Here is a 26,576-nt window from a genome sequence, read left to right as displayed (position 1 = left end):
AGTTGTGTTTCACTGACAGTTGTCCCATACCTGATGCTGGTCTTCAAGACGTATTCACGACGAAAACTGTTGCGGTGGAGTATATAAGGCCACGCTTGTTACCTTGTCGTCAGCCTTGCGACTCTGAAGATGACCGGACGACACGAGGCCGAAATATCAGTTGAAGAAGCTGTATTTGCGCGGCTGCACGCCCAAAATATAAAGCAATGGGATACAATGGTCGAGCAGTTCCTCTGGAGGCACTCGTTCCTGTAGTCAGTGGTAAGTGACGTTTTGGGGTTGTGTAAAGAGCGACTACACTCCACAGTGAATGACTGTAAACGAGTTATTTGGCAATCCGATGAAAGGGTTTGAATTTGGCGAATGTGTGAAGACCGTTACCTTTCATCATTAAAGTACGGAGGAGATGCTGTTACGGTATGGGAGTGTTTTCCTTGTTCAGGGTGTGGTCCTCTAATGTTTTTAAGAAAATACTAAATTCAGAAGGGTATGAACACATTTTATAGCATTGAGTTCTGCATAGAATACAGAAACAGTTCTAAGAAGATGACTGTATCAGCATGAAGATGTACCCTATCACAAAGCAGCATCTGTAAGGTAAGAATTTGTGGACAATAACATTTCTAAGTGGACTGGTCTTCCCAGGGAAGTGGAACACTTTTGAGACGCGTTACAGTGTCAACGGCTCTCCAGACCTCAGCATTCAACATCATTACATTCTCCGGTTTTGCTGTTGAAGAAGAATGGATTGCCATTACTCCACAAAGATTCAGGCACCTGAAAGTGCCACTAGCATAGTTGAAACATTCATAAAGACGAAGGATGGATACATCCTATATAAATATCTACTAGTAGGTGTCCGGATCCTTCTGGTCAGATAGAGTATCCCACAAGCGTAGAAATAATGGACTATCAGTTGGACAGCTTGAGAGAGGATGAGTCACTGTCTCACTGTTTTTCATATTCAAGGCTACTCTTTAATACTGTTTTTACACCCAAAACATTATTTTTGTGAGATGGAAGTGCCGTGTGACTAGGGCCTCCAGTCGGGTAGACCGTTCGCCCGGTGCAAGTCTTTCGAGTTCACGCCACTTCGGTGACTCAGCTACCAGGAGCGGACATTTTTGTGAGATGACAGGATGTTATCAACATGAACATGTACATTGTTAATGCATGTGGGATCTTTATGGTGGCTCTCCTTTGAAAAGTATTTTTTTGGAATTGAGAACAAGCAGGCAATTTGGTCAATTAACAGTAAATCTTGCAGTGGATATTTGGGTCTTGGAAGCCATGTGAAGCTATTAGGGAAAGGAACATCTCGAAGCACTTACTGGGGACAGAACGCTGGCCCCAAGAATTCCTCGCACTGATGTGCAGTGAATACTTTCGCCCAAAGAGACGAAAAAACTGTCTAACGTGATCTACCTCTTAGGCGCCTCTAGCTACGGCAGGGGCGGGGACACAAGAGAAATTTAGGTTACTTGGCCAAGGCGTTTTAACAGTATGGTAAATGCCCTTTGTGAAAAGGGATGGCGGCCACAAAAATTCGTGAGTTGCCATATTCACCACGGACCGGGCGCTATCGATCGAGCCGTCAGGTGTTGTCCCTCTGCCTGCCGAGATTTCTGGAAAGACTCAGGCACTCAGGCCTCTGAAACAGTTTTAGAATGGAATGTACCATTTACAGCGGCTCTGAAATGGTGTTGGGACACACAAGCACTTCTCTCAGTTTCACTGAGGCTCCTGGTTGGACGTACTGTAATGTTCGGTCCATTCAGATCATGAATGACCTCTGAGACAAATGTGGTGTTCACATTAGGCCTAAATGGAAACGCGAAACACACTGCCTAAAGTGGCTGTTTGAAAAAACAAGTGCCGGCCGCTGTGACCGAGTGGTTGTAGGTGGTTCAGTCCGAAACCGCGCTGCTGTTACGGTCGCAGTTTCGAATCCTGCCTCGGGCATGGATGTGTGTGCTGTCATTAGGTTAGTTAGGTTTAAGTAGTTCTAAGTTCTAGGGGACTGATGACCTCGTTAGTTAGGTTAAAGTAGTTCTAAGTTCTAGGGGACTGATGATCTCAGATGTTAAGTCCCATAGTGCTCAGAGCCATTTGAACCATTTTTGAAAAACAAGTCAGGAGCACAATGTCTTCTCCTCTCTGCGTGGGAATTTATGAGTCAGGAATTGGCTGATTAACTTTGACAAGGATTGGCCGATGGGTAAAGCAGATGACTTAGAGATGAGAACGGGGCTCGTGGAATCACGTGATTCACGCGAAACCCTTGTGGGGGCGGCTGCGTGAGTACTTTTGTGGAGTTTACCGAGGTTTGATGGAAAGTAAGGCGCGGAGAAAATGGGTCTCCTGATTCAGACTCCGATCTGGAGAGAATTCTAGTCTCCACTCTAGTTATGAGTGGGCTGCACTTGGGACACTCGTCATCAATGTGACTTCACACTGGTTGTCTTTACTGGGGAGCCTGTGATAAGGACTTAGCTGTATCCACAGGTTAGACCTCAGTCATCTCGGACAACTCGCAGGGCCGAGGGAAATCTTATTTATGTCAAGTCTGCCGCCTTGACGTTTGATGTCCTGCGCATTTCCGTATAAGAGAGTCAAATTTGTCCATGGTATGACTGGCAAACGGGAGTGTCACACGCTGCAATCTGCCGAGATTTCAGGGCTCCATTACAGAGTAACTGCGTTCCGTCTAAGAGACAGTCAGCCGCGACTCTGCGTATTTAGTGCCCGCAATAACGAATTACAGGCGCCGCTCAGCGCAACTCTGCAGACGCTTCCACCACGACCGCCACCTGCGTCGGCGCTACACATCGAGAAAGGGCTGTAGTATCGCTGCTCCGGCTTGTTAAGGCAAACAGAATCACAGTCCACCGCTTGTTCTCATTTTTTCGGATGAGTCCAGGTTCTGTTTACAGCATCATGATGGTCGCATCCGTGTTTGGCGACATCGCGGTGAACGCACATTGGAAGCGTGTATTCGTCATCGCCATACTGGCGTATCACCCGGCGTGATGGTGTGGGGTGTCATTGGTTACACGTGTCGGTCACCTCTTGTTCGCATTGACGGCACTTTGAACAGTGGACGTTACATTTCAGATGTGTTACGACCCGTGGCTCTACCCTTCATTCGATCCCTGCGAAACCCTACGTTTCAGCAGGATAATGCACGACTGCATGTTGCAGGTCCTGTACGAGCCTTTCTGGATACAGAAAATCTTCGACTGCTGCCCTGGCCAGCACATTCTCCAGATCTCTCACCAATTGAAAACGTCTGGTGAATGGTGGCCGAGCAACTGGCTGGTCACAATACGCCAGTCACTACTCTTGAGGAATTGTGGTAAAGTGTTGAAGTTGCAAGTGGAGCTGTACCTATACACGCCATCCAAAATCTTTTTGACTCAATGCCCAGGCGTATGAAGGCCGTTATTACGGCCAGAGGTGGTTTTTCTGGGTACTGATTTCTCAGGACCTATGCACCCAAATTGCGTGAAAATGTAATCACATGTCAGTTCTAATATAATATATTTGTCCAATGAATACCCGTTTATCATCTGCATTTCTTCTTGGTGTAGCAATTTTAATGGCCAGTGGTGTAGTATAACTTCTGTGTAGAACAAATCCATCAAAGTCTATTCAGCGTTAGATAATTTCAGAGTGTGTTATCAACGTTTTAACTCAGAATAAAGAGTTAAATCAAACAAACCTTAGTATTTACAAACCAGTGGAGTGTTAACTATTTGTTGCGTCTCTTTGTGTCACCAACAGTTCACGATTTATTGGCGGCGAAAACTCTGCCCATGTTTGAAAATTCGTAGAAAGTGCGTTGTCAAACGACCATAAGTCACAGAAATCAGCGTATTCATCTCTCCAAAACATATGAGAAAACACAACAACGTCAAAGCCATAACAAGTTGTACAATGTGTAGCAGACTAACTACCAACATAAATACCCAATAGCTTCATGTAAGTTGTTGTTGTTGTTGTGGTCGTCAGTCCTGAGACTGGTTTGATGTAGCTCTCCATGCTACTCTATCCTGTGCAAGCTTCTTCATCTCCCAGTACCTACTGCAACCTACACCCTTCTGAATCTGCTTAGTGTAGTCATCTCTTGGTCTCCCTCTATGATTTTTACCTTCCACGTTGCCCTCCAGTACTAAATTGGTGATCCCTTGATGCCTCAGAACATGTCCTACGAACCGATCCCTTCTTCTAGTCAAGTTGTGCCACAAACTCCTCTTCTCCCCAATTCTATTCAATACCTCCTCATTAGTTATGTGATATACCCATCTAATATTCAGCACTCTTCTGTAGCACCCCATTTCGAAAGCTCTATTCTCTTCTCGTCCAAACTATTTATCGTCCATGTTTCACTTGCATACATGGCTACACTCCATACAAATACTTTCAGAAACGACTTCCTTGCACTTAAATCTATACTCGATGTCAACAAATTTCTCTTCTTCAGAAACGATTTCCTTGCCATTGCCAGTCTGCATTTTATATCCTCTCTACTTCGACTATCATCAGTTATTTTGCTCCCCAAATAGCAAAACTCCTTTACTACTTTATGTTTCTCATTTCCTAATCTAATTCCCTCAGCACCACCCAACTTAATTCGACTACATTCCATTATCTTCGTTTTGCTTTTGTTGATGTTCACCTTATATCCTCCTTTCAAGGCACTGTCCATTCCGTTCAACTGCTCTTCTAAGTCCTTTGCTGTCTCTGACAGAATTACAATGTCATCGGCGAACCTCAAAGTTTTTATTTCTTCTCCATAGATTTTAATACCTACTCCGAATTTTTCTTTTGTTTCCTTTACTGCTTGCTCCATATACAGATTGAATAACATCGGGGAGAGGCTACAATCCTGTCTCACTCCCATCCCAACCACTGCTTCCCTTTCATGTCCCTTGACTCTTATAACTGCCATCTGGTTTCTGTACAATCACTAAATCTTTGTCTTAACTTTTTATAAAAGATCAGTGTTGTGTTGACACATTAATCACCAGTCAATAATTGACTACAATAATGAAAGGGCCGCTATTTCATTAAATTATTTCAGCAGTCAAATTCCTTTAGACTCTGATAAAAGTGATAATCTCTGATGCGGGCTAACAACAACAACCACCACTGTCAAAGGGCAAAATCACATTAGTAGATGCATGGGCCACGTAGCAAATAGAAGGCTGACTAGTGAAGGTGATTGCTGTTAGGGCGTAAACTCATAATCATCTGTAGACTTTCAGATCATACCACAAGACCAGTGTAGCCTTGCAAGCTTCCAGTCAAGTTTTTCATGCAGTAACACTTTTCATTTGCACCAGAGTATATAGAATTTTGGATGGTCTTCACTACCTTGCTCACGTTCTGTGTTATCATCTCTGGCAAGTAGTTTTTTTGTGTTTACGTTACGAACTGTACTAACGGGACATGAGCAAACTTCTGTAATCGGCATACAGTGGTGTATCTTTAGCGGGCAGACGATACGTTGACACGCGACGCGTTCTGCGCGACGCGGCGGCGGCACGCAGCAAAGCCGTGCAGCGATGGCGCCTGGAGATAGGGCAGCGACGGCGACGGCCTGGCAGAGCAGAGCCCTCTATCTCCGCAAAGTAGTGGGCGGGCCCGCGGATGCGACTCGGGCGGGTCGACGCTCCGCTCCTCCGTGCGCCCAATTGCTTCCCGGCGTCGGAATTTATGGACGGCAGTAACGCCGAATGAACTCTCCACGCGGAACCTCAGCGGAATGGGCTTCTCAAAAGCGAACTTCCTACAGCCCTGCCCTACCAATGCTTACGTACACGTGCAGAACGTTGTCGGCAAGAGCAGCTAGTTCTCATATACGATCGTAGCTCTGGCATCTAAGGAAGAGAAGGGATGTTAAAGCAGGCAGCGTTAACATGAGGAAGAGGAAATTTCTCAGCCTGTCACGAAGACAACGCCGATATCAATGAAACTATAATTCTTTATGTTGATAGGTGTAGCGCAGTTTCATAAGGCAAGCGTCAGCTTGTGTGCTGGGAAACTTAAAGCGAAGGTATAGAATATGTGAAAAAGAGAGCAGAAAGAAACTAGGCCGGTCGGAAATTACCAATACGGTGGGTAGAGGGTAGGAGGCGATTGTAGCAGGATAGTCTTCTGCGAGATGTTGCTGCGCGTCTCAAATTAATTCGCACGCAGCAAGAAAGATTGTCCAGATTACTTGTTTTAACTTGAGACAACTAAATATCTCGAAAACGACGCATCGTACGAAAAAAAGTTCTTGGTGAAAAGTTTATATTAGCAAAGGTAATATTTCTCTGTACTACAACTGGCCACCTGCTAATCACCCCTCCTGCGTAAGTGGGGTAAATTCTGTGGTTTCGAATCAAATCCCCCATTTTTATTGCATACAAGCTGACAAATCCGGCACTGCCCGTGTATTCATTTTGCCAATAGTCTACTAGAAACGAAAAAGATGAACTGTGTTTGTAGTGTAGTATAAAAAAAATTCATTTTCATGTATTCGTGAAAACACGTTTGAAATTATGAAACAATCGTTCAAAGAAATATGCATAATGTACAGATCTATATGTACGGTATCCCAGACATAGTCCGTATGCTTGTAAGCTGCTGCGCGTATCTGCAACGTGATTTAAGATTTTGTAAGCGTCTCTACGGCAACGCCTCTTCATAGCTTTATGGAAATGGAAATTCCGGGTGGCTCGGGCCTCCCGTCGGGTAGACCGTTCGCTTGGTGCAACTCTTTCGAGTTGACGCCACTTTGGCGTCTTGCGTGTCGATGGGGATGAAATTATGATGATAAGTACAAGACAACACCCAGTCCCTGAGCGGAGAAAATCTCCGACCCAGCCAGGAATCGAAACCGGGCCGTTAGGTATGACATTCCGTCGCACTGACCACGCAGCTTCCAGGGGCGGACATAGCTCTATGAACGACTCTTTTTTTCGTCCACAGCAGTTTGCACTTCGCAGTTAACTATCAAAAGCGCTGCCAGGGATTTACTTAAGTTGACTCGACCGTAGGAGTGTCTTTGTGTCTTTGTAGTAAAGAGAAAATACAGAGGGGTCAAAAAAATGTATCCACTGTTTAAAAGTCCGTAACTCGCAAACTAATTGACGCAGTTGTCTCATCTTTAGTAGTGAAATAGTTTGTAGTTCCGGCAATCGCCACACTAGCGTTTGTATTGCGTAGTTTTGTTTTGTCAGATGACAGTCGCCAGATAGTCAGTGTTTTGTTCTTAGTTGCACCTAGTTATTCGAGTAAATATGGCTGGTGCAAGGCTTACATTCGATGAAAGGAAGTCAGTTTTTAAGTGGTATTGCTACACCCCACGATTGCTACACGCAATGAACGAGGACGACCCAGATCGTAGAACGGAGTTTGCAGAGATGATTGTGTGGCCTGATGAGGCACAGTTCAAACTCAATGGTACAGTAAATCGCCACAATTGCATCTACCGCTCCGCCGAAAACAAACTTCCATGTAGACAAAGCTGTGAATTTGCCAGGAGTAAGTGTGTTCAATTTGGTTCATATGGCTCTGAGCACTATGGGACTTAACATTTCTCAGGTCATCAGTCCCATAGAACTTAGAACTCCTTAAACCTAACTAACCTAAGGACATCACACACATCCATGCCCGAGGCAGGATTCGAACCTGCGACCGTAGCGGTCACGCGGTTCCAGACTGAAGCGTCTAGAACCGCTCGGCCACCTGCGGCAGGCAGTAAATGTCTGGTTTGTGTTGTCTTACCGGGGCTTGATTGGGTCATTCTTCTTTGACGGCACAGTTACCTGTGAGGTGTACCTTCAGAAGCTTCAGACATCCATTTTACCTGCCATTCGAGACTTGTATGGAGACGGAAGAGTTTACTTTAAACGAGATGGTGCCCCAGCCCACTACCAAAATCGTGATAGGGCGTATCTCGACGAAAATCTACCAGGAAGATGGATAGGCCGTAGAGGTGCTATGGAGTATCCACCACGTTCCCCAGACCTAACTCCTCTGGAATTTTACCTGGGGGGAACACTAAAGGACGTCGTTTATCGACAAAAGCCACGCACATTGGATGAACTTCGAGAATCCATCGTACATTCATGTGCAAATATCCAACTGAACATGTTGCAGTCAGTAGTTCGTGCTGCAGTTCGGCGGCATCGTTTGTGTGTGGATGTTAATGGTGACCATTTCGAAGACCTACAGTGATATCTGTAAGTTGGACTTTGAGCTACACTTTCACCAAAGATGAGACAACTCTGTCAATTAGTTTGCAAGTAATGGACTTTTAAACAGTGGATACATTTTTTGGACCCCTCTGTATATTAAAACTTCATACACGGAGCGGCAATTTTTCATGCATATCGGTGTTTATGACGTCATATCTCGAACTATGTGCCGTACAATGATACATTTGTGTCGGACATGTCAGAAAGAACAGACACCACGCGTTCATATAATTGATTCGCCTCGATGGGCAATGAATCTACCACCTGCAGTGCGAATGCGCCAATTACGTTCGACCTCTTGGAATCTCAGAGCAGCGCGCATGGCCGACATGGATGGAGACTGCTGATAGGTGACGCTAGGTGGGAGAGTGGGTCTGCCAGGAGACATGCAGAGATAGCCCGAGCAGTTGTGAAAACACTGTGGCCGGGTGGCGCAGCGATTAACACATCTGTCTCGTAAGCAGGAGATCTCGGGTTCGAATGTCGGTCCCGCACATGTTTTCACTCGTCGCCGCTCATGCCGCATAAAGCCTCCATGCAGCTGAAATCAGTAGTTCTTTCCCTTTCGTTTCCTTTCTCCCTCTCCCCTTCAATTTACATACGAGTTACTAAAACAGAAGCGATGCATTTAAACGTCATGCCTGATTCGGCACTTTCCACTCATCTCATTGTTTGACATCTTGTCTCCTGAACTATGGTAGATAGACGGTTCTTATCTCCACAGCGATTTTACATCTACATCTACATCTACATTTATACTCCGCAAGCCACCCAACGGTGTGTGGCGGAGGGCACTTTACGTGCCACTGTCATTACCTCCCTTTCCTGTTCCAGTCGCGTATGGTTCGCGGGAAGAACGACTGTCTGAAAGCCTCCGTGCGCGCTCTAATCTCTCTAATTTTACATTCGTGATCTCCTCGGGAGGTATAAGTAGGGGGAAGCAATATATTCGATACCTCATCCAGAAACGCACCCTCTCGAAACCTGGCGAGCAAGCTACACCGCGATGCAGAGCGCCTCTCTTGCAGAGTCTGCCACTTGAGTTTATTAAACATCTCCGTAACGCTATCACGGTTACCAAATAACCCTGTGATGAAACGCGCCGCTCTTCTTTGGATCTTCTCTATCTCCTCCGTCAACCCGATCTGGTACGGATCCCACACTGATGAGCAATACTCAAGTATAGGTCGAACGAGTGTTTTGTAAGCCACCTCCTTTGTTGATGGACTACATTTTCTAAGCACTCTCCCAATGAATCTCAACCTGGTACCCGCCTTACCAACAATTAATTTTATATGATCATTCCACTTCAAATCGTTCCGCACGCATACTCCCAGATATTTTACAGAAGTAACTGCTACCAGTGTTTGTTCCGCTATCATATAATCATACAATAAAGGATCCTTCTTTCTATGTATTCGCAATACATTACATTTGTCTATGTTAAGGGACAGTTGCCACTCCCTGCACCAAGTGCCTATCCGCGGCAGATCTTCCTGCATTTCGCTACAATTTTCTAATGCTGCAACTTCTCTGTATACTACAGCATCATCCGCGAAAAGCCGCATGGAACTTCCGACACTATCTACTAGGTCATTTATATATATTGTGAAAAGCAATGGTCCCATAACACTCCCCTGTGGCACGCCAGAGGTTACTTTAACGTCTGTAGACGTCTCTCCATTGATAACAACATGCTGTGTTCTGTTTGCTAAAAACTCTTCAATCCAGCCACACAGCTGGTCTGATATTCCGTAGGCTCTTACTTTGTTTATCAGGCGACAGTGCGGAACTGTATCGAACGCCTTCCGGAAGTCAAGAAAAATAGCATCTACCTGGGAGCCTGTATCTAATATTTTCTGGGTCTCATGAACAAATAACGCGAGTTGGGTCTCACACGATCGCTGTTTCCGGAATCCATGTTGATTCCTACATAGCAGATTCTGGGTTTCCAAAAACGACATGATACTCGAGCAAAAAAGATGTTCTAAAATTCTACAACAGATCGACGTCAGAGACATAGGTCTATAGTTTTGCGCATCTGCTCGACGACCCTTCTTGAAGACTGGGACTACCTGTGCTCTTTTCCAATCATTTGGAACCCTCCGTTCCTCTAGAGACTTGCGGTACACGGCTGTTAGAAGGGGGGCAAGTTATTTCGCGTACTCTGTGTAGAATCGAATTGGTATCCCGTCAGGTCCAGTGGACTTTCCTCTGTTGAGTGATTCCAGCTGCTTTTCTATTCCTTGGACACTTATTTCGATGTCAGCCATTTTTCATCTGACAGTAAGGAATATATGAATATGTTTGGTTGAAATCGGTCCAGTGGTTTAGGAGACGATGTAGAACATGCAAACATACATACAGACATACATGATCCTGTCATTTACCGTCTTGTAATGTCATCAGATGACCAAAACGAATTGAAAAATTATTTAGACAAGATATCTGTGGTGTGCAAAAATTGGCAATTGACCCTGAAAAAAGAAAAGTGTGATGTTATTCACATCAGTACTAAAAGAAATCCGCTAAATTTCGATTACGCGATAATTCACGCAAATATGAAGGCTGTAAATTCAATACTTTGATATTACAATTACAAATACCCTAAATTGGAACGATCACATAGATAATGTTGTGGGTAGAGCCAACCAAGGACTGAGATTCATTGGCAGAACACTTAGAAGGTGCAACAGGTCTACTAAAGAGGCTGCTTACCCCACGGTCGTCCGCTCTATTCTGGAGTATTACTGTGCAGTGTGGGATCCATGTCAGATGGGACTGACGTATGACACTGAAAAATCACAAGGAAGGACAGCTTGCATTGTATTATCGCTAGTGCCATAGACAAGATACATGAATTGGAGTGGCGATCATTAAAACATCATGAAATTTCAATCACCCGTTTGCTCCTCCGATTGCGAAAACATTCTGTTGGCACCCATCTGCATAGGGAGAAATGATCATCACGATAAAACAAGAAAAATCAGGGCTCGCACAGAAAAATATAAGTGCTCTTTTTCCCGCGCACCTTTCGAGAGTGGAGCGGTAGAGAGATAGGTTGACAGTGGTTCATTGAACCCTCTGCCGGCACTTTGTTGTGAATAACATAGTAATCACGAAGATGCAGATGTAATACATCCATTTCTGTAATCTGTATGGATTCGGATTCTGCACCGAAAATTACGTACGGTTTCCTCAAACCATTGTTTCTCATTCATGGCAGATGGCGCCGTAGTCGACAAATATCAGCTGTTACTGTTTTTGCAGTCAAGGTACAAATGGCTCTGAGCACTATAGGACTTAACACCTGAGGTCATCAGTCCCCTACAACTTAGAACTACGTAAGCCTCACTAATCTAAGGACATCACACACATCCATGCCCGAGGCAGGATTCGAACCTGCGACCGTAGCGGTCGCTTGCAATTAAGAACCGACTCATTCTACATTTCATTTACGATGTGTTCTAAAGGTTGATATTTAAGTTCGAAATTTACTTTAGTGTTGCGAATTTGACTGTACATTACAATAACATTAGTCGTTTCAGTGTCTTGTTAGAAACCACGTTTAGCGTGATCCAGGAACAACGACATGGAGGTAATAGTTTTCTGATTCCATCGGGAGTTTCGATGGTTATATGGAAACAAACACCGATATCAGCCACCCTGATGGCGGAGTTCGAGAGCGGTCACCGAAATTAAGCATCCCGACGGTTTGGTGACGCATCACAGTCAAACCCTTAGGGAGCACAAAACTACGTTACCGTATTTGCCAGAATCAGAGTAGGAACTCGGTGTTCTTTGCCTACTTGCCTTTTTGACCGGTAACTTTGATAGCAGGGGCTTTCCTTTCTCCTTCCTGCCACCGTTACTTAGCATAACAAGAAAAAGTATTTACGAGAGAGAAACGAATAATACGTATTTACTGGTATCTTTACCAGTGAGAATATAGTTGTAATAGGCCTACCAGAACCGTGATTGAAGTCAGCGCCTAGCTGTGATCAAAGGATACCTTGTAATTCAATGGAACTATACATTCGAGAACACACACATATATACAGAAAACCTAGAAAGACACATTGGTCTTCTACTGCGAGCCACTCCAAAAAGTAATGAAACAAGAGTTTAACCAGAATTGAGAGGCAATATTATTTTCCAAGGAAAGCAATGACGAGAATCACCCATCTTATGGAAAATGTGCTGATAGATTATCTGATCAACAGTATCAGGACACTTACTAGAAAATATTTGTGGTGTCACCGCCAGACACCACACTTGCTAGGTGGTAGCTTAAATCGGCCGCGGTCCATTAGTACATGTCGGACCCGCGTGTCGCCACTGTGTGATCGTAGACCGAGCGCCACCACACGGCAGGTCTCGAGAGACTGACTAGCACTCGCCCCAGTTGTACGGACGACATTGCTAGCGACTACACACTTAACGCAAGACGGCTTGAGTTGACGCGTGCCCTTTCGGCTACCTCCCTTGTGTCTAGACTGTCTTGTCTAGACACAGCAATATTAATATGAGGTGTGTGTCCACTCTTCGTCTTTATGACGGCTTCATCTCTGCTGAGGACACTTTCAATGAGTCTGAAAGTTTGTGGAGGAATGGCAGCCCGTTCTTCCTCATCAGCCGAAACCAGATAAGTAAGTAATATTGGAAACATGGGCCTGGAGGGAAATCGACGTTCTGACACGTCCCAAAGATGTTCCATTGCTTTCACGCTGCGACACTGAGCACGCAAGTGCATTTCGGGAAGGTTTTGTACATATACCATTGCCTCGCGGATGCTACTTTATGACGGCCGTTACTGTCACGTTAACAGAGTCATCGTCTCCGAACTTTTCCTCTTCTGTATGCAGCAAAGAATGCTGTGAAATGCATTCATGCGCTTCCACAATAAGCGCTTTCTTAAGTGCAATAAGGAGACCACATCCTCACCATGAGAAACACTCCCGTACCGTAACAAACCCTCCTCCAAACTTCACAGTTGGCAGGTAAAAATTGCGTGGAATTCTCCAAACTCAAACCCTTTCATCGGTATGCAACACGGTATAGTGCGATTCATCTCTCCAGATAACTCGTTCAGCCGCATACTGTTCTGTAGTGGCTCAATACACCACTCATGCGTCGGTCCAGAGAAATGTGTGGCTTATGAGAAGCTGCCTGATCGTTGCAACGATCGCCGGTCCCTATCCATCGGTACATAAGGGCTGCCTGTTCTTGGTTCAGCTTTGGCTGTTCTTTGGTTTCTCGACTCCACAATAACATCACTAGCAATCGAGCTGGGCAGATTGAGAATAGTTGAAACGTCCCTGCTGGATTTGTTACTCAGATGACATCCGAAGACTACTCCACATCCGAGATCGATGAGCTCTCCTGACAGACCCATTATTGTTTCTCTAATGACAACACTGTACTTCGCGCCTCCTTGTACAGTGACAGTACTACTTCTCGTGACACATAGTGGTAAATACCGCGTTATGTAGGAGTATCCGGATATTTGTGATCAGATGGTGTATGTTGCCATGGCGACGTCGATCGAGAAGGACTGAGAGCAACTGCCTAGCACTTTTTATAACACTAAGATGGCGGTTTTATAACTACACTACTGGCCATTAAAATTACTACACCACGAAGATGACGTGCTACAGAGACGAAACTTAACCGACAGGTAGAAGATGCTGTGATATGCAAATGATTAGCTTTTCAGAGCATTCACACAAGGTTGGCACCGGTGGCGACACCTACAACGTGCTGACATGAGGAAAGTTTCCAATCGATTTCTCATACACAAACAGCAGCTGACCGGCGTTGCCTGGTGAAACGTTGTTGTGGTGCATCGTGTAAGGAGGACAAATGCGTACCATCACGTTTCCGACTTTTATAAAGGTCGGATTGTAGCCTATCGCGATTGCGGTTTATCGTATGGCGACGTTGCTGCTCGCGTTGGTCGAGGTCCAATGACTGTTAGCAGAATATGGAATCGGTGGCTTCAGGAGAGTAATACGGAACGCCGTGCTGGATCCCAACGGCCTCGTATCACTAGCAGTCGAGATGACAGGCATCTTATCCACATGGCTGTAACGGATCGTGCAGCCACGTCTCGATCCCAGAGTCAACAGATTGGGACGTCCATAAGACAACAACCATCTGCGCGAACAGTTCGACGACGTTTGCAGCAGCATGGACCATTAGCTCGGAGACCATGGTTGCGGTTACGCTTGTCGCTGCATCACAGACAGGAGCGCCTGCGATGATGTACTCAACGACGAACCTGGGTGCACGAATGGCAAAACGTTATTTTTTCGGATGAATCCAGGTTCTGTTTGCAGCATCATGATGGTCGCATCCGTGTTTGGCGACATCGCGTTGAACGCACATTGGAAGCGTGTATTCGTCATCGCCATACTGGCGTATCACTCGGCGTGATGGTATGGGGTGCCATTGGTTACACGTCTCGGTCACCTCTTGTTCGCACTGACGGCACTTTGAACAGTGGACGTTACATTTCAGATGTATTACGACCCGTAGCTCTACCCTTCATTCGATCCCTGCGAAACCCTACATTTCAGCAGGATAATGCACGACCGCATGTTGCAGGTCGTGTACGGGCCTTTCTGGATACAGAAAATGTTCGACTGCTGCCCTGGCCAGCACATTCTCCAGATCTCTCACCAATTGAAAACGTCTGGTCAATGGTGGCCGAGCAACTGGCTCGTCACAATACGCCAGTCACTACTCTTGATGAACTGTGGTCTCGTGTTGAAGCTGCATGGGCAGCTGTACCTGTACACGCCATCCAAGCTCTGTTTGACTCAATGCCTAGGCGTATCAAGGCCGTTATTACGGCCAGAGGTGGTTGTTCTGGGTACTGATTTCTCAGGATCTATGCACCCGAATTGCGTGAAAATGTAACCACATGTCAGGTCTAGTATAATATATTTGTCCAATGTATACCCTTTTATCATCTGCATTTCTTCTTGGTGAAGCAATTTTAATGGCCAGTAGTGTATGTCGTTGAAATTCTTATCTCGAGCTGGTCTACTCACATGATTCTGAGGGTGACATGAAAGGACCACCTTCGACTGTTACTTTGCATAAGTCAGTGGTAAGCATATCCCATTCGGCTGCCTCGCCTGCAGTGTTAGGGACTGACCTGAGCAGGTGGAACATCTCGTCGCGGGTGATGTAGCCGTCGCTGTTGAGGTCGTAGACGAGGAAGCAGAAGGCGGTCCGCTGCTCGCGCGTGCCCCGCAGGAAGACGGACAGCCCCTGCACCCACTCCTCGAGCCGCACCACGCCGTCGTTGCAGCGGTCGAAGGCGCAGAAGACGCGGTCCATCAGCACCTCCTCCGTCACCAGGTCGAACGTGTTGTGCAGCAGCTCGCGGAACACCACGCGGTCCAGTCCCTGCAACGGGGCGTCCGTCTCTATATCGCTTTCTCTTGCACTACATAGCAGACAACTACTCGTAGCCAAAAAACGTACCACGATAGTGAAGAAACACACCCTCCGGTCACTCGCTATGTTTTTTTTTTTTTTCAAGATGATCAAATTCTCTGCGTCCTCGCCCTAATGACAAGCTGCACTTATCAGTACAGATATGTGTGTCTGAAGATGACCTACGTTACGCGTCGAAATCAGTTATCCGAACAAGGACGTATCAAGTAACCCAGACGGCGTCTTTCTTCATTATACCGGGTGATCAAAAAGTCAGTATAAATTTGAAAACTGAATAAATCACGGAATAATGTAGATAGAGAGGTACAAATTGACACACATGCTTGGATTGTCATGGGGTTTTATTAGAACCAAAAAAAAAAAAATACAAAAGTTCAAAAAATGTCCAACAGATGGAGCTTCATCTGATCAGAATAGCAATAATTAACATAACAAAGTAAGACAAAGCAAAGATGATGTTGTTTACAGGAAATGCTCAATATGTCCACCATCATTCCTCAACAGTAGCTGTAGTCGAGGAATAATGTTGTGAACAGCACTGTAAAGCATGTCCGGAGTTACGGTGAGGCATTGGCGTCGGATGTTGTCCCTCAGCATCCCTAGAGATGTCGATCGATCACGATACACTTGCGACTTCAGATAACCCCAAAGCCAATAATCGCACGGACTGAGGTCTGGGGACCTGGGAGGCCAAGCATGACGAAAGTGGCGGCTGAGCACACGATCATCACCAAACGACGCGCGCAAGAGATCTTTCACGCGTCTAGTAATACTTTTTTTTTTTTTTTTTTTTCCTAATATAAGCCCATGTCATTCCAAGCACGAGATCTTCAACTGTGAAACGCATCATGAGAGTCAGTCTCTCTGCGCTACGTGATCATTATAAATGTTTGACATTAGTTCATTTGTGGCAAGGGAAGATAAGGCATCCGGCAGCCGTTTAATGGAAGAAATCAGCTCAGTCGTTCAGTCGTACTCTTGAGTGATTTTAGAAAGGCAAAAAAGGACTTTCAGAACTGTCAGTAAGTATCTCAGGTATCTTCAGCATGCTGATAACTTCCCATCTGTGACAAAAGAGTCTTTAAGACACGCATCTACAAGTTAGAAATGACGCATCACCTTACCAAAGATGTTTATAACAGACGACGAGTGTCCGCCAGTGCCATACTGAAATACTACTGTATAGCCATTCGAACAGAATTTTTGTGTGCAGTAGAAAGCTTCAAAGTAAACAATAAAATACTGTCAGATCAACTATAAGCGAAAGAAGGTAGATTTTGAGGTATTTATAGGCTCAGTCAAAGGACATAGACTATATGTGAAGACACAACCACGCGCTAAATTCGAGTTAACAAATGTTTCTCAGAAACGGGGCAAACTAATGTTCCGCATGAAAAAAAAGAGAATGAAAAATTATGAACAGAACGCCACGATACTCTTTCAAAAGCTATAGATTTCTTGAACTGTGTTAGCAGGTCTAGTACGCGAAACATTATCTGTTGTGCTCACAACACATTCTGAATACTTGTAATGCTCAGTCGGTATCAGAGGTAGTTCTCTTTCCGTTAAATTATTAATGCATAATTTAACAGTTAAATTTGAACCATGCACAAATTTCAACAAAACAAGTACGGAATTGTTGTAGAGTTAAGGATGAGAACTGAAATGAAAGATGTAGTAGTAGTAGTAACAGTATTTTAATCCTTCTCAATATAATCACATACAGGTGATTATGTAGGAATTTATGAAAAAAGGTCAGTTACCCGATGAGTAGCATCTTTTATTTGCTAACAACTTAAGAAGATGATGACCCTTGTAGAAAAACGAGTTCTCCTAGGTAAGTTTCAAATCGTCAGTAGTTTCTTGGCAACCACTGAGTGCCGCTCTCAAATCTCCTTACCTTTAGGTATAAGACACAAGATGTAAAAATAGTACAATTACGGTGTTTCAGTATTAATCGAAGAAGTAAAAAGACCTACCTTCTAATGTAATCTGTCGCATTCACAATTTTTCCCAGAAGGAATCCCAAAAACATAGAGCAATTTATCTCGTATTATTGCATTAAATAATCTCAAAAGTGTTGAGTTTCTTATCGATAGTCATAGAACGTTGTAAACTAAGTTTATTATCACCACATGTTTACAGCTTTCGATCTGGATATGTTCAAATGGCTCTGAACACTATGATGACCTGAGGTCATCGGTCCCCTAGAACTTAGAACTACTTAAACCTAACTAACCTAAGGACATCACACACATCCATGCCCGAGGCAGGGTTCGAACCTGCGACCGTTGCGGTCACGCGGTTCTAGACTGTAGCGCCTAGAACCGCTCGGCCATCCCAGCCGGCACCTGGATATGTCATCAACTTTACAGACATCACCAAACACTGACACAGCAGCGAGACTTGTTAGTTATACAGTCAGCCAGCATCACTGTAAGAATACCACACAGTGTCATGTGCAAGAAGAACTAACAGACTATAATACTTCCCACAAAAACAGCAGGAGGTGAATGTCAGATTTTTTAATTACAGTCTCCTTCCCTTAAAGATAACTGTTAACTACTACTTTAGCAAGAGTAAAAACGTTTCATATCTTTCCTTTGTCTCACGGTTGCAGTTGCTCAGTTGTTTCGGTGATGACTAGTTTGGACCAATATGTGATCATTTTAGGATCTATCTAATGCGAATATTGTATTCTGCTGCGTATTTCCGTACAGACAAGACGCGTAGCTTACGTAGCTACATAGATCCGGAAGAGATCAAATATACTATTGGTGATCAAAATAGATGCGCAACTGTGACGATGAAATAAAGTATAAATTCTAAATCTCAAAAAAGCTGCGCAGTCTCTCGTGACGAATATGTCAGCAATAGTGAAAAATATTTAATCTTCCTCGTTTTATTATTTTGCTATAAATGCTGCGAACGTTAGGGATAACGGAGCTTCAAATAAACATATGGATGTGCTAAGGAAGCGAAATACATTTATGAAACGAAAAACTAACACGTCTATTGAAAAGACGCAGAAGGTAACATTTGCTTGGGACTTCAGTAGTGGGCGGTACTGAGCTGGAACAATGTAGTGTAAACGAAACGATGGCTCCACCACAAACGAAAATGATACGTTGAAAGACTAGTGTGTTGTTTCGAGACTCGAACTGCGACACTTAACACTGTAGACATGCCAGGGCGACGACAACGTGTATTTTTCGCAAAACTGTCTAAATTCCAACAATGTCACATTTCGCACCTGCACAAGCCTTAGTTATCGTCTCGAAGAAAAAGACGATTAGGTTAAACGTCCACACTGATGTTATTAGAGGCTGAAAAGTAGTTCGGATTGGACAGGTAGGGAAATCGATCTTTTTCTTTCGAAAGGAAAAACCCCGATATTTACATTTAGGCGTTAAGGGATATTAGGAAAAAATAAATCTATATGGCCGTAAGGGGTTTGAACCCGATCTCTCCCCAACAGGAGTCCAATGCATAACCAATGCTTAAACTCGCCTGGCCTTCCGCATCAGACAAGCACCAATCGCAGCAGAAAATCAGGACAAATTTTGCATGGAGCTGAGCGATGTCGCTCCCCAGGCATGCTCTCATTCGTTACCGAGCAGTACGACAACAATGGTATGGCGAAAAAAGCAACTAGGAAGATAAACGGCGCAAAGCTATGCTTACTGATGAGAGAAGGTTTCGTGACGGCACTAGCGAATTAGGTAATAAAATTATGTGCTCACTGAGAAGTCATAGTGTTGGGAGCCATAGCCTAAAGTGTCCGCACACGTCTGCTGCTGGCTGAACGAATACTAAATATTGTTTGACGCACACAGGAAATTATTCTCCCTTTTTCTGTTGCCACCCCTGCAACGTAAGGGACTTTCCATAAAACAGTACCCTTACAGACATTTCTCGCATTATCTACCTGCCCCCTCTACAATGTTTATCAGCTAGCTTGACCAGCAAGATCACTAGGCCTGCTTATAGTGCCTGCCACGTGCTCCATACCTCATTTCCAGCAACATTTCTTGACGCTTTGCGGCAGCACTTCAGTAATCGTCTTTATACTCCGTCACAGGTCCACACTGTAGTTAGAAGAGGCTACACAAGATACAAAAATTATTGTCCTAGTCAGTGCGTCCGTACTTACATCCCGCTGTAATTGTCATAATATACAGCGTTTAATAAGTGAAACATCTGAATAAAATTTGTTTTATATGGGAATATAGTTCCACTGCCTTCATATTTCATTTGTCATTAACATACATAAATAAAATGTTCAGTAGACACTGTTGAACACAACCTCCAAAGCGAACTTAGAGGAGATACAGTCGGACAGCTTTGACATTAGGATATGGGTGAGACAGGGAGAAGTAATCTCACTTCTGCTCCTCATTTGCGTTCCAGAGAAAGTTATTCACAAGTGGAACAAGCAACTGAGCAGAAAATTTGTTGATAATAAAGCCACATTAGGCTGTAAGAACAAGTATTTCAGAGTTGTCTGTGTCGCTTTTACCAATGATCTTGCTTTTTTTCGAATTCTCTTGACAGCTGCTAAACAGATCAGTCAAGGTTACATGGAAGTGATCGGCGAATTATGCTGAATCAGGGTAGAGTAAAGCAGACAAAAGTTTGAATACGTAGGGGAGTGGATAGAGTCCAACAGCTGTGCCAAAGGAGTCTGTAAGTCACGGATCTACAAATTAGAAATGGCACATCACCTAACCACAGATGTTTATAACAAACTATAAGTGTTCACCAATGCCTTACTGTATAGTCATTCGATCAGAATCTCTGTGTGCAGCAGATTGCTTCAAAATAAACAACAAAGGACTGGCAGGTCAACTATAAGCCAAAGAAAGGCAGATTTTGAGGTATATGTAGGTCCAGTCAAGAACATGAAGAGTATACGTGATGGCACAACAAAGCGCTATGTTCACATGTGGGGAAAACTGCAGATGCCGTTAGAAAAGGGGGAATTTTATCCCGTGGTCACCTGATAGGTCTTAGTCTACCATCTGACTAAAAAAATTAACTAAGTCTACTTCACAGAAGTCGAAAAAGACTAGCAAGAGCTATGGATCTCAACAAATGACACCATAAACTACTAAAGAAGAAAATCGGTAGACAACAGAGTTTTCAGTCAGAACCTGAGAAGAAGACAAGCAAGACGAGCAAGATGTGAACCAAAGAAAGGATCAAAGAATGTGGCATTTTCCACTTTTGCATTTATAATTTTATCGGTTCACAAGTAATTCCAGCCTTCTGGCCCATTCTCATATGATTTTGTGCTTTCTAGAAAAGAGAATATATCATATTACCTCCAATAACAGAAATGTAATGTGAATGTAAAATGTTTTGAAATACGTTTCCTGCAATAGAAAACTATACCTTAAATACTTCAGTTTTGCGTTTTCTATTCGTTCTGGTTCACAAATGCTGCCTTGTTGGTTTACTAGCTTGACATTACAAGGGTATTATATTGATTAAAGAGTAAAGCTAAGCATGGAATAGATGGAACAGTGATTCTGTGTCTCTATATTTATGTGTGTGTTTGAGGAAAGTTGAAAAACAGTAAGAAAGAAAATAATATGGAAAAAAAATAAAAGATAAGCTAAAAATAAATATTAAAATGTATAGTGAGTAAGACTAATTGTAACTTTCATTTTATTGTGTAGATAATCTTTGTTTTGTTGCCAGCAGGAAGTTCACTCAGCTGTTACAATTCGCTCTTTCATATAACTATTTTTGCTTTCAAGAAGAGGGGTTAGTCATGGGTAATGGTAGGCAAGAACCTTGTCCAACTATTTATTAATCATATCAAAGTAACATTTTTTAATAATTTTAAATAGAGAACAGACAAAGATGTTTATTACAAAAATTACTTTGATAACACTCTAACTCTCTTAAATGGTTCAGAAGAAGTCATAACCAACTTAATAATATGTAGGATTAAATCAAATGCATCTGTGAAACTGAAATAAATAAGTGCATTAACTTCTTAGATACCACAATAAAGAAAGAGAATTCAGTGTACCAACCACTACAGACACAATAATCAATAAAGAATCATGTCATCCAGGAACCGAAACGAGGCATCTTTTCACTCATTGCTATGGAGATTAATAAATGTTCACTTTGCTGCAGATTAAATGAACAAAGAGTTAGAAATACTACAAAAGAAGCTAAAACAAGTAGTTTTAAACTACATGTCATTAAAGAAATCTATAGAAAAAAACTGGAAGTCAGGAAAAAATCAGACACAAACAAAATTAATCATGAAAGAGAGGAAGGAAACAGGAAACTAAATTCGTAGTTCTGCCTTATTTCGGAAACATTTCTAAAAAAGCCAAAACTTTTAAAATATAAATATCAGAACTTGGTTATGTACTGAAAATAATATTAGTAATATTGTAATATACACCACCAATGCAACAGACCCATTTAATACATCAAGGGTATACAAAATTGGATGTGACAATTGTGGCGAAGTATGCACCGGGAAAACTGCTAGAAACTTTCAGATATTTTTTAATGCGCACAAGAAGACCTAGCGATAACAAAACAAGCGCCTTGGCGCTGCATCTCCTATCCAACACGCATCCAAAACGCATTTGGAATTATGCCAGGAAAGCGACACAAATTAATATCTTTGAAGAAACCGAAAATTTCAGTCATTTAAAAAGTCAACCAGATACAATTCTTAATGAGCAAATAAGCCTTCAGAACAATAAATTTTTGGATAATTTCAGTCACGTTCTCCTAACGACCAATCAGACATCATCTATATGATAAAATTTAATAGTTATTTATTTAATAGTTATTTTTATCTTATCTATTATTTTATTTTCCATACTATTTTGTTCCTTACTATTTTTTAGCTTTCTTCAGATATACTAGTAAATATACAGTCAAATATTTGAAATTATTATTCCATCTATCCATGCTTAGTTTTACTCTTTGATCAATATATAATATCTTTGATGTCACACCGTCAAGCTGTTAACCAAGACGGCATTTGTGAACCAACACGAATACATAACAGAAATTTGTAGACGCTGTCACTTTGATACCAAAGGCATAGGTCTCTATTGCGCGTGAACGTATTTAAAATCATTGCATTTCTATTTGTGGAGGTAATGTGATATATTCTGCTTTGTACAGAACCACAAAATCATTGGAAAATAGCTTAGAAGGCCGGAACTACCTGTGAACTAATAAAACTACTACAGAAAAAGTGGAAAACGCCGCCTTCCTTCAATAAATTCATTGCTTTGGTATTCGCTATGAAGAAAAAAAAAGGATGGAAGCTCACCGAATGCTGGGTTAATGCTAACCCTCAGTGGAAAAAAAACCATTGAAATAATGTAGTCCACAGCTGACTGAAATAACAGAGGGTAGACCGAATTCGGACCCCAGAGCGTGATTCTTCACACACAAAAAGTACAACAACATCTGTAACAAAATTTCGAGCCGTGCATATTTCAGGTAGACGATGTAAGTCACAGAAAGGCAATTTGGCAGCACTGTGATCACGTGTAAGACATATATCTTGTATCAATACTGTATAGCTGTGTTGCCTAACTGCAGTGGCTGAAATTATGTATTAGAAATACTTTAGTTAGACAGTTCGATAGTAGGTCAGGTTATGACTTGTTAAATTTTCTAATTTTGATCTCCCAGTAATGGTGTAGCGTTCACTGTTTCCTAACGATTTACATCCTACAATTACAGTTTTATAACGTTGACCACAACAGTTATTGGTCAGAGACGACAAAAATTCCGAAGAGTACTACTCGCTTAAAAATAAATTAACTGTCATAGAACATAAATAACTACAGAACTTATCAACGAAAAGATGTTAAAATATTTTGAATACACTGTCAGTGACAGTATGTCTGTCATGAAAAATATACAGTTCTCAGAGCAGACGCTCAATGTGATCTCACTGGATATCTATACATATAGCGACTCACTGCATCACGCTTCTCTGAAACCTCCGCAGCAGTTTCATTCGCGGTCACAAAAGCTATCGGTTCATCCACATTCATCAGCGGAGTACCATAACGCAACACAGTTTGGTATTTACCTTTGAAGCGGGTTGATGTACCTACCGGTGACGTATTGTAACAGAAGATTATGAAGGACATGTAAGTGGTAAGCGTAGTAATTGGTACAAGTTGATTGCAGCAACGGCAAGGGGTATACCGGAAACTGGATTCGAATGTAGTTGACGAAGTAGTGTAAAGCTCTAAAGTTAGATGATGTGGCAACGTGATTTGCTTGGTAGCAGGGGAACTACCTAGGGTAAAAGAAGCAGGGATAGACCAAGAAGCAGAGGGATGAAGTTGCCTTTTTCTTCTTTCTTTCTTTGAGGGAAGCTGAGGAAAATACTGTTTATTGACTGGAAGGCATGGAGGGATGAACAACGTAAACCCTTAAAAGTAAAATATGCCTTTAAAAGTTGACTAATAAAAACGATTGTACGCTCATTTCTGTCAATATAAAATAATTGCGCGTGGTTCCTACAAGACCCGCTGTAATTGCTGTATACTTATTAAGAAGCGTGATACTATACCATGCAGCCACAAGCTATAAGATAAAACAGTATACTTAGACCGGAATCGAACTCTCTAACTAGAGTATTCTAATGCGAAACTCTACCCACTGTAGTAACTGCGCAGCAAATCCACGAAAGTGTTTCAAGACAACTGTCGTAAATGATGTGCGGTGGCGCAGTGGTTAGCACGCTGGACTCGCATTCGGGAGGACGACGGTTCAAACCCGCGTCCGGCCATCCTGATGTAGGTTTTCCGTGATTTCCCTAAATCGTTTTAGGCAAATGCGGGTGGTTCCTTTGAAACGGCACCGCTGACTTCCTTCCTTAATCCGATGGGACCGATGACCTCGCTGTTTGATCCCCTCCCCCAAAATCAACCAATCAACCACTGTTGCCAAATTTCCGTTCTTTGTCGCCTCTTTTTTACTGAAAATGTGCATGGGACAAAAGTTTATTAAAGATATTTTATACTTTTCATATCCGAGAAATCGCAATGAAGCATTAAAGTGTGCGAATTTTTATTCACAGTATATAATTCATAGCTGAGGGGAAGCTAAGTGCTTATTATGTTTATTTATTAATTTTGTAATAATAAAAAAGTTTATTTCACCAATTACTACTGCACTTATTACATAACGGTATAGTACTGAGCTACTTCACGCTAAGTAATTTCAGTATTTTAGTCATACAGAACCTTAAACTAGAAACACTACTTTCAGAAGCTGTAAATAAAATTTAACTTTGACCGTAGATATAATTTTCCGAAGTAAACAAAAATGTCGGGAAAATGACGGATACTCGCTGTTTTTGCGCAAAATACAAGTTAAAAAGTTTTTAAATGATTTTGTGACGCCTTCATCTGATATTTTGTTTATTTGACGTACGATTGTACAACTTCGACCTAACGCCATTTTCAAGTGTCTAAAACGGTAGTATCATATATTGGATGCATTAGTATTACTTATGAATTTAATGTAAGAACAAGTCATATCCAAAGATGTACTATGAGGATCATAATTTACTTTATAGAAGATTCGTTAATGATATATTACGCCACGTACGTCATTGCTCCGATGACTGCTTATATACGTAACTGCCATAAACCAAATTAGAAATAGTTTTTCGTTATTTTAGGAATACTTTACTTCTGAGCTGTTGTTGCAAAGCTCTTATATATTAGGTCGATGTTTGTGACGTTCGTACCCGAGGAACCTTATAATTATTTTACAGATTTCGTTGATTAAGTTACACATATCTCCATCGTTAAGTATATTTGATTAACTTTCACAATTGGTGTAAATAGGACTGTATATATTTTCCATCAAATAAGTTGGAAGTATTTGTTCCGTTATTGTGGGAGTACATTATTTTTGAATAGTTGCTACAAGGATCTTTCATATAAAGTCGATCGCAGTAGTCTAATAGAACAATAATTAACAACATGAAAATCGAATAAAGCCTTTCATAGCCTGCTTTGTGACTGCGCGGCGTTTCACATTACCGTCATATTTATTAATAAGTATAATGATGAGTCTTATGGTCCTATAATGCTTCGTCGTACAACTGATAAAAAGCTGTCTACGAATTTCGGCTTTTCAGGTGTCCTTGCTCGTTTAAAATTCTGTCAGATCGGTCTTTTAGATGGATGTAAATTCCCATATCGTCCAACACATATACGACTTAATTTTTCTGTAACATTAATAAATCATTTCAAGTGTTATGTAAGATACCGACAACTTTTTACCACATTTACGACAAAGCATTATAGAACCATAGAACGCATCGTTATCGCTATACTTGTCAATAAATATGATGACAGTGTGAAACATCACACAACAATGAAGTAGGTGATGAAAGGTTTTATTCAATTTTCATGTTGTTAATTATTGTTTCATTAGACTACTGTCATCGACTTTATATATGAGATCCTTGTAACAACTGTTCAAAATTAACGTGCTCCCGCAGTAGTGGAACAAATATTTCAAACATATTTTATTGGATATGTATGCAGTCATATTTACACCAATGATGAACGATAATTAATTCAGAACAAACCCCAAACCCTGTATAGCTTAATTAACGAATTCTTGTAAAATAATTATAATCTTTCTAGTGTACATACGTTATAAACATCGAACTTATATAAAAGAGCTTTGCAACTACAGCTCAAAAGCAACGTATTCCTAAAACAACGTAAAACTACTTTTAATTTATTTTATGAAGATTACAAATATATGCAGTCATAGTAGCAAAGACGTGCATGTTATAACATACCATTAACGAATATTCCATAAAGT

At 42.2% G+C, this 26,576-nt stretch overlaps 1 protein-coding gene across 2 annotated transcripts in view; it reads right to left on the bottom strand.

Moving 5' to 3' along the window:
- The window catches only part of LOC126247056 (calaxin), an 87,969-nt gene that overhangs the window by 46,711 nt on the left and 14,682 nt on the right, over positions 1–26,576 (bottom strand). For both annotated transcript variants that reach the window (XR_007545387.1, XM_049948445.1), the window contains exon 3: positions 15,412–15,665. Coding sequence is in view for 1 of the 2 variants with exons in the window: in XM_049948445.1 (XP_049804402.1) it covers positions 15,412–15,665 (254 nt within the window). In the remaining variant the exon portion in view is untranslated. The remainder of the gene's footprint in view (positions 1–15,411; positions 15,666–26,576) is intronic.

The sequence above is a fragment of the Schistocerca nitens genome, chromosome 1, assembly GCF_023898315.1.
Source record: "Schistocerca nitens isolate TAMUIC-IGC-003100 chromosome 1, iqSchNite1.1, whole genome shotgun sequence".
Classification (NCBI taxonomy): domain Eukaryota; kingdom Metazoa; phylum Arthropoda; class Insecta; order Orthoptera; family Acrididae; genus Schistocerca; species Schistocerca nitens.
The sequence above is the reverse complement of the archived record's forward strand: the minus strand, read 5'-3'. Positions and strand labels throughout refer to the sequence as shown.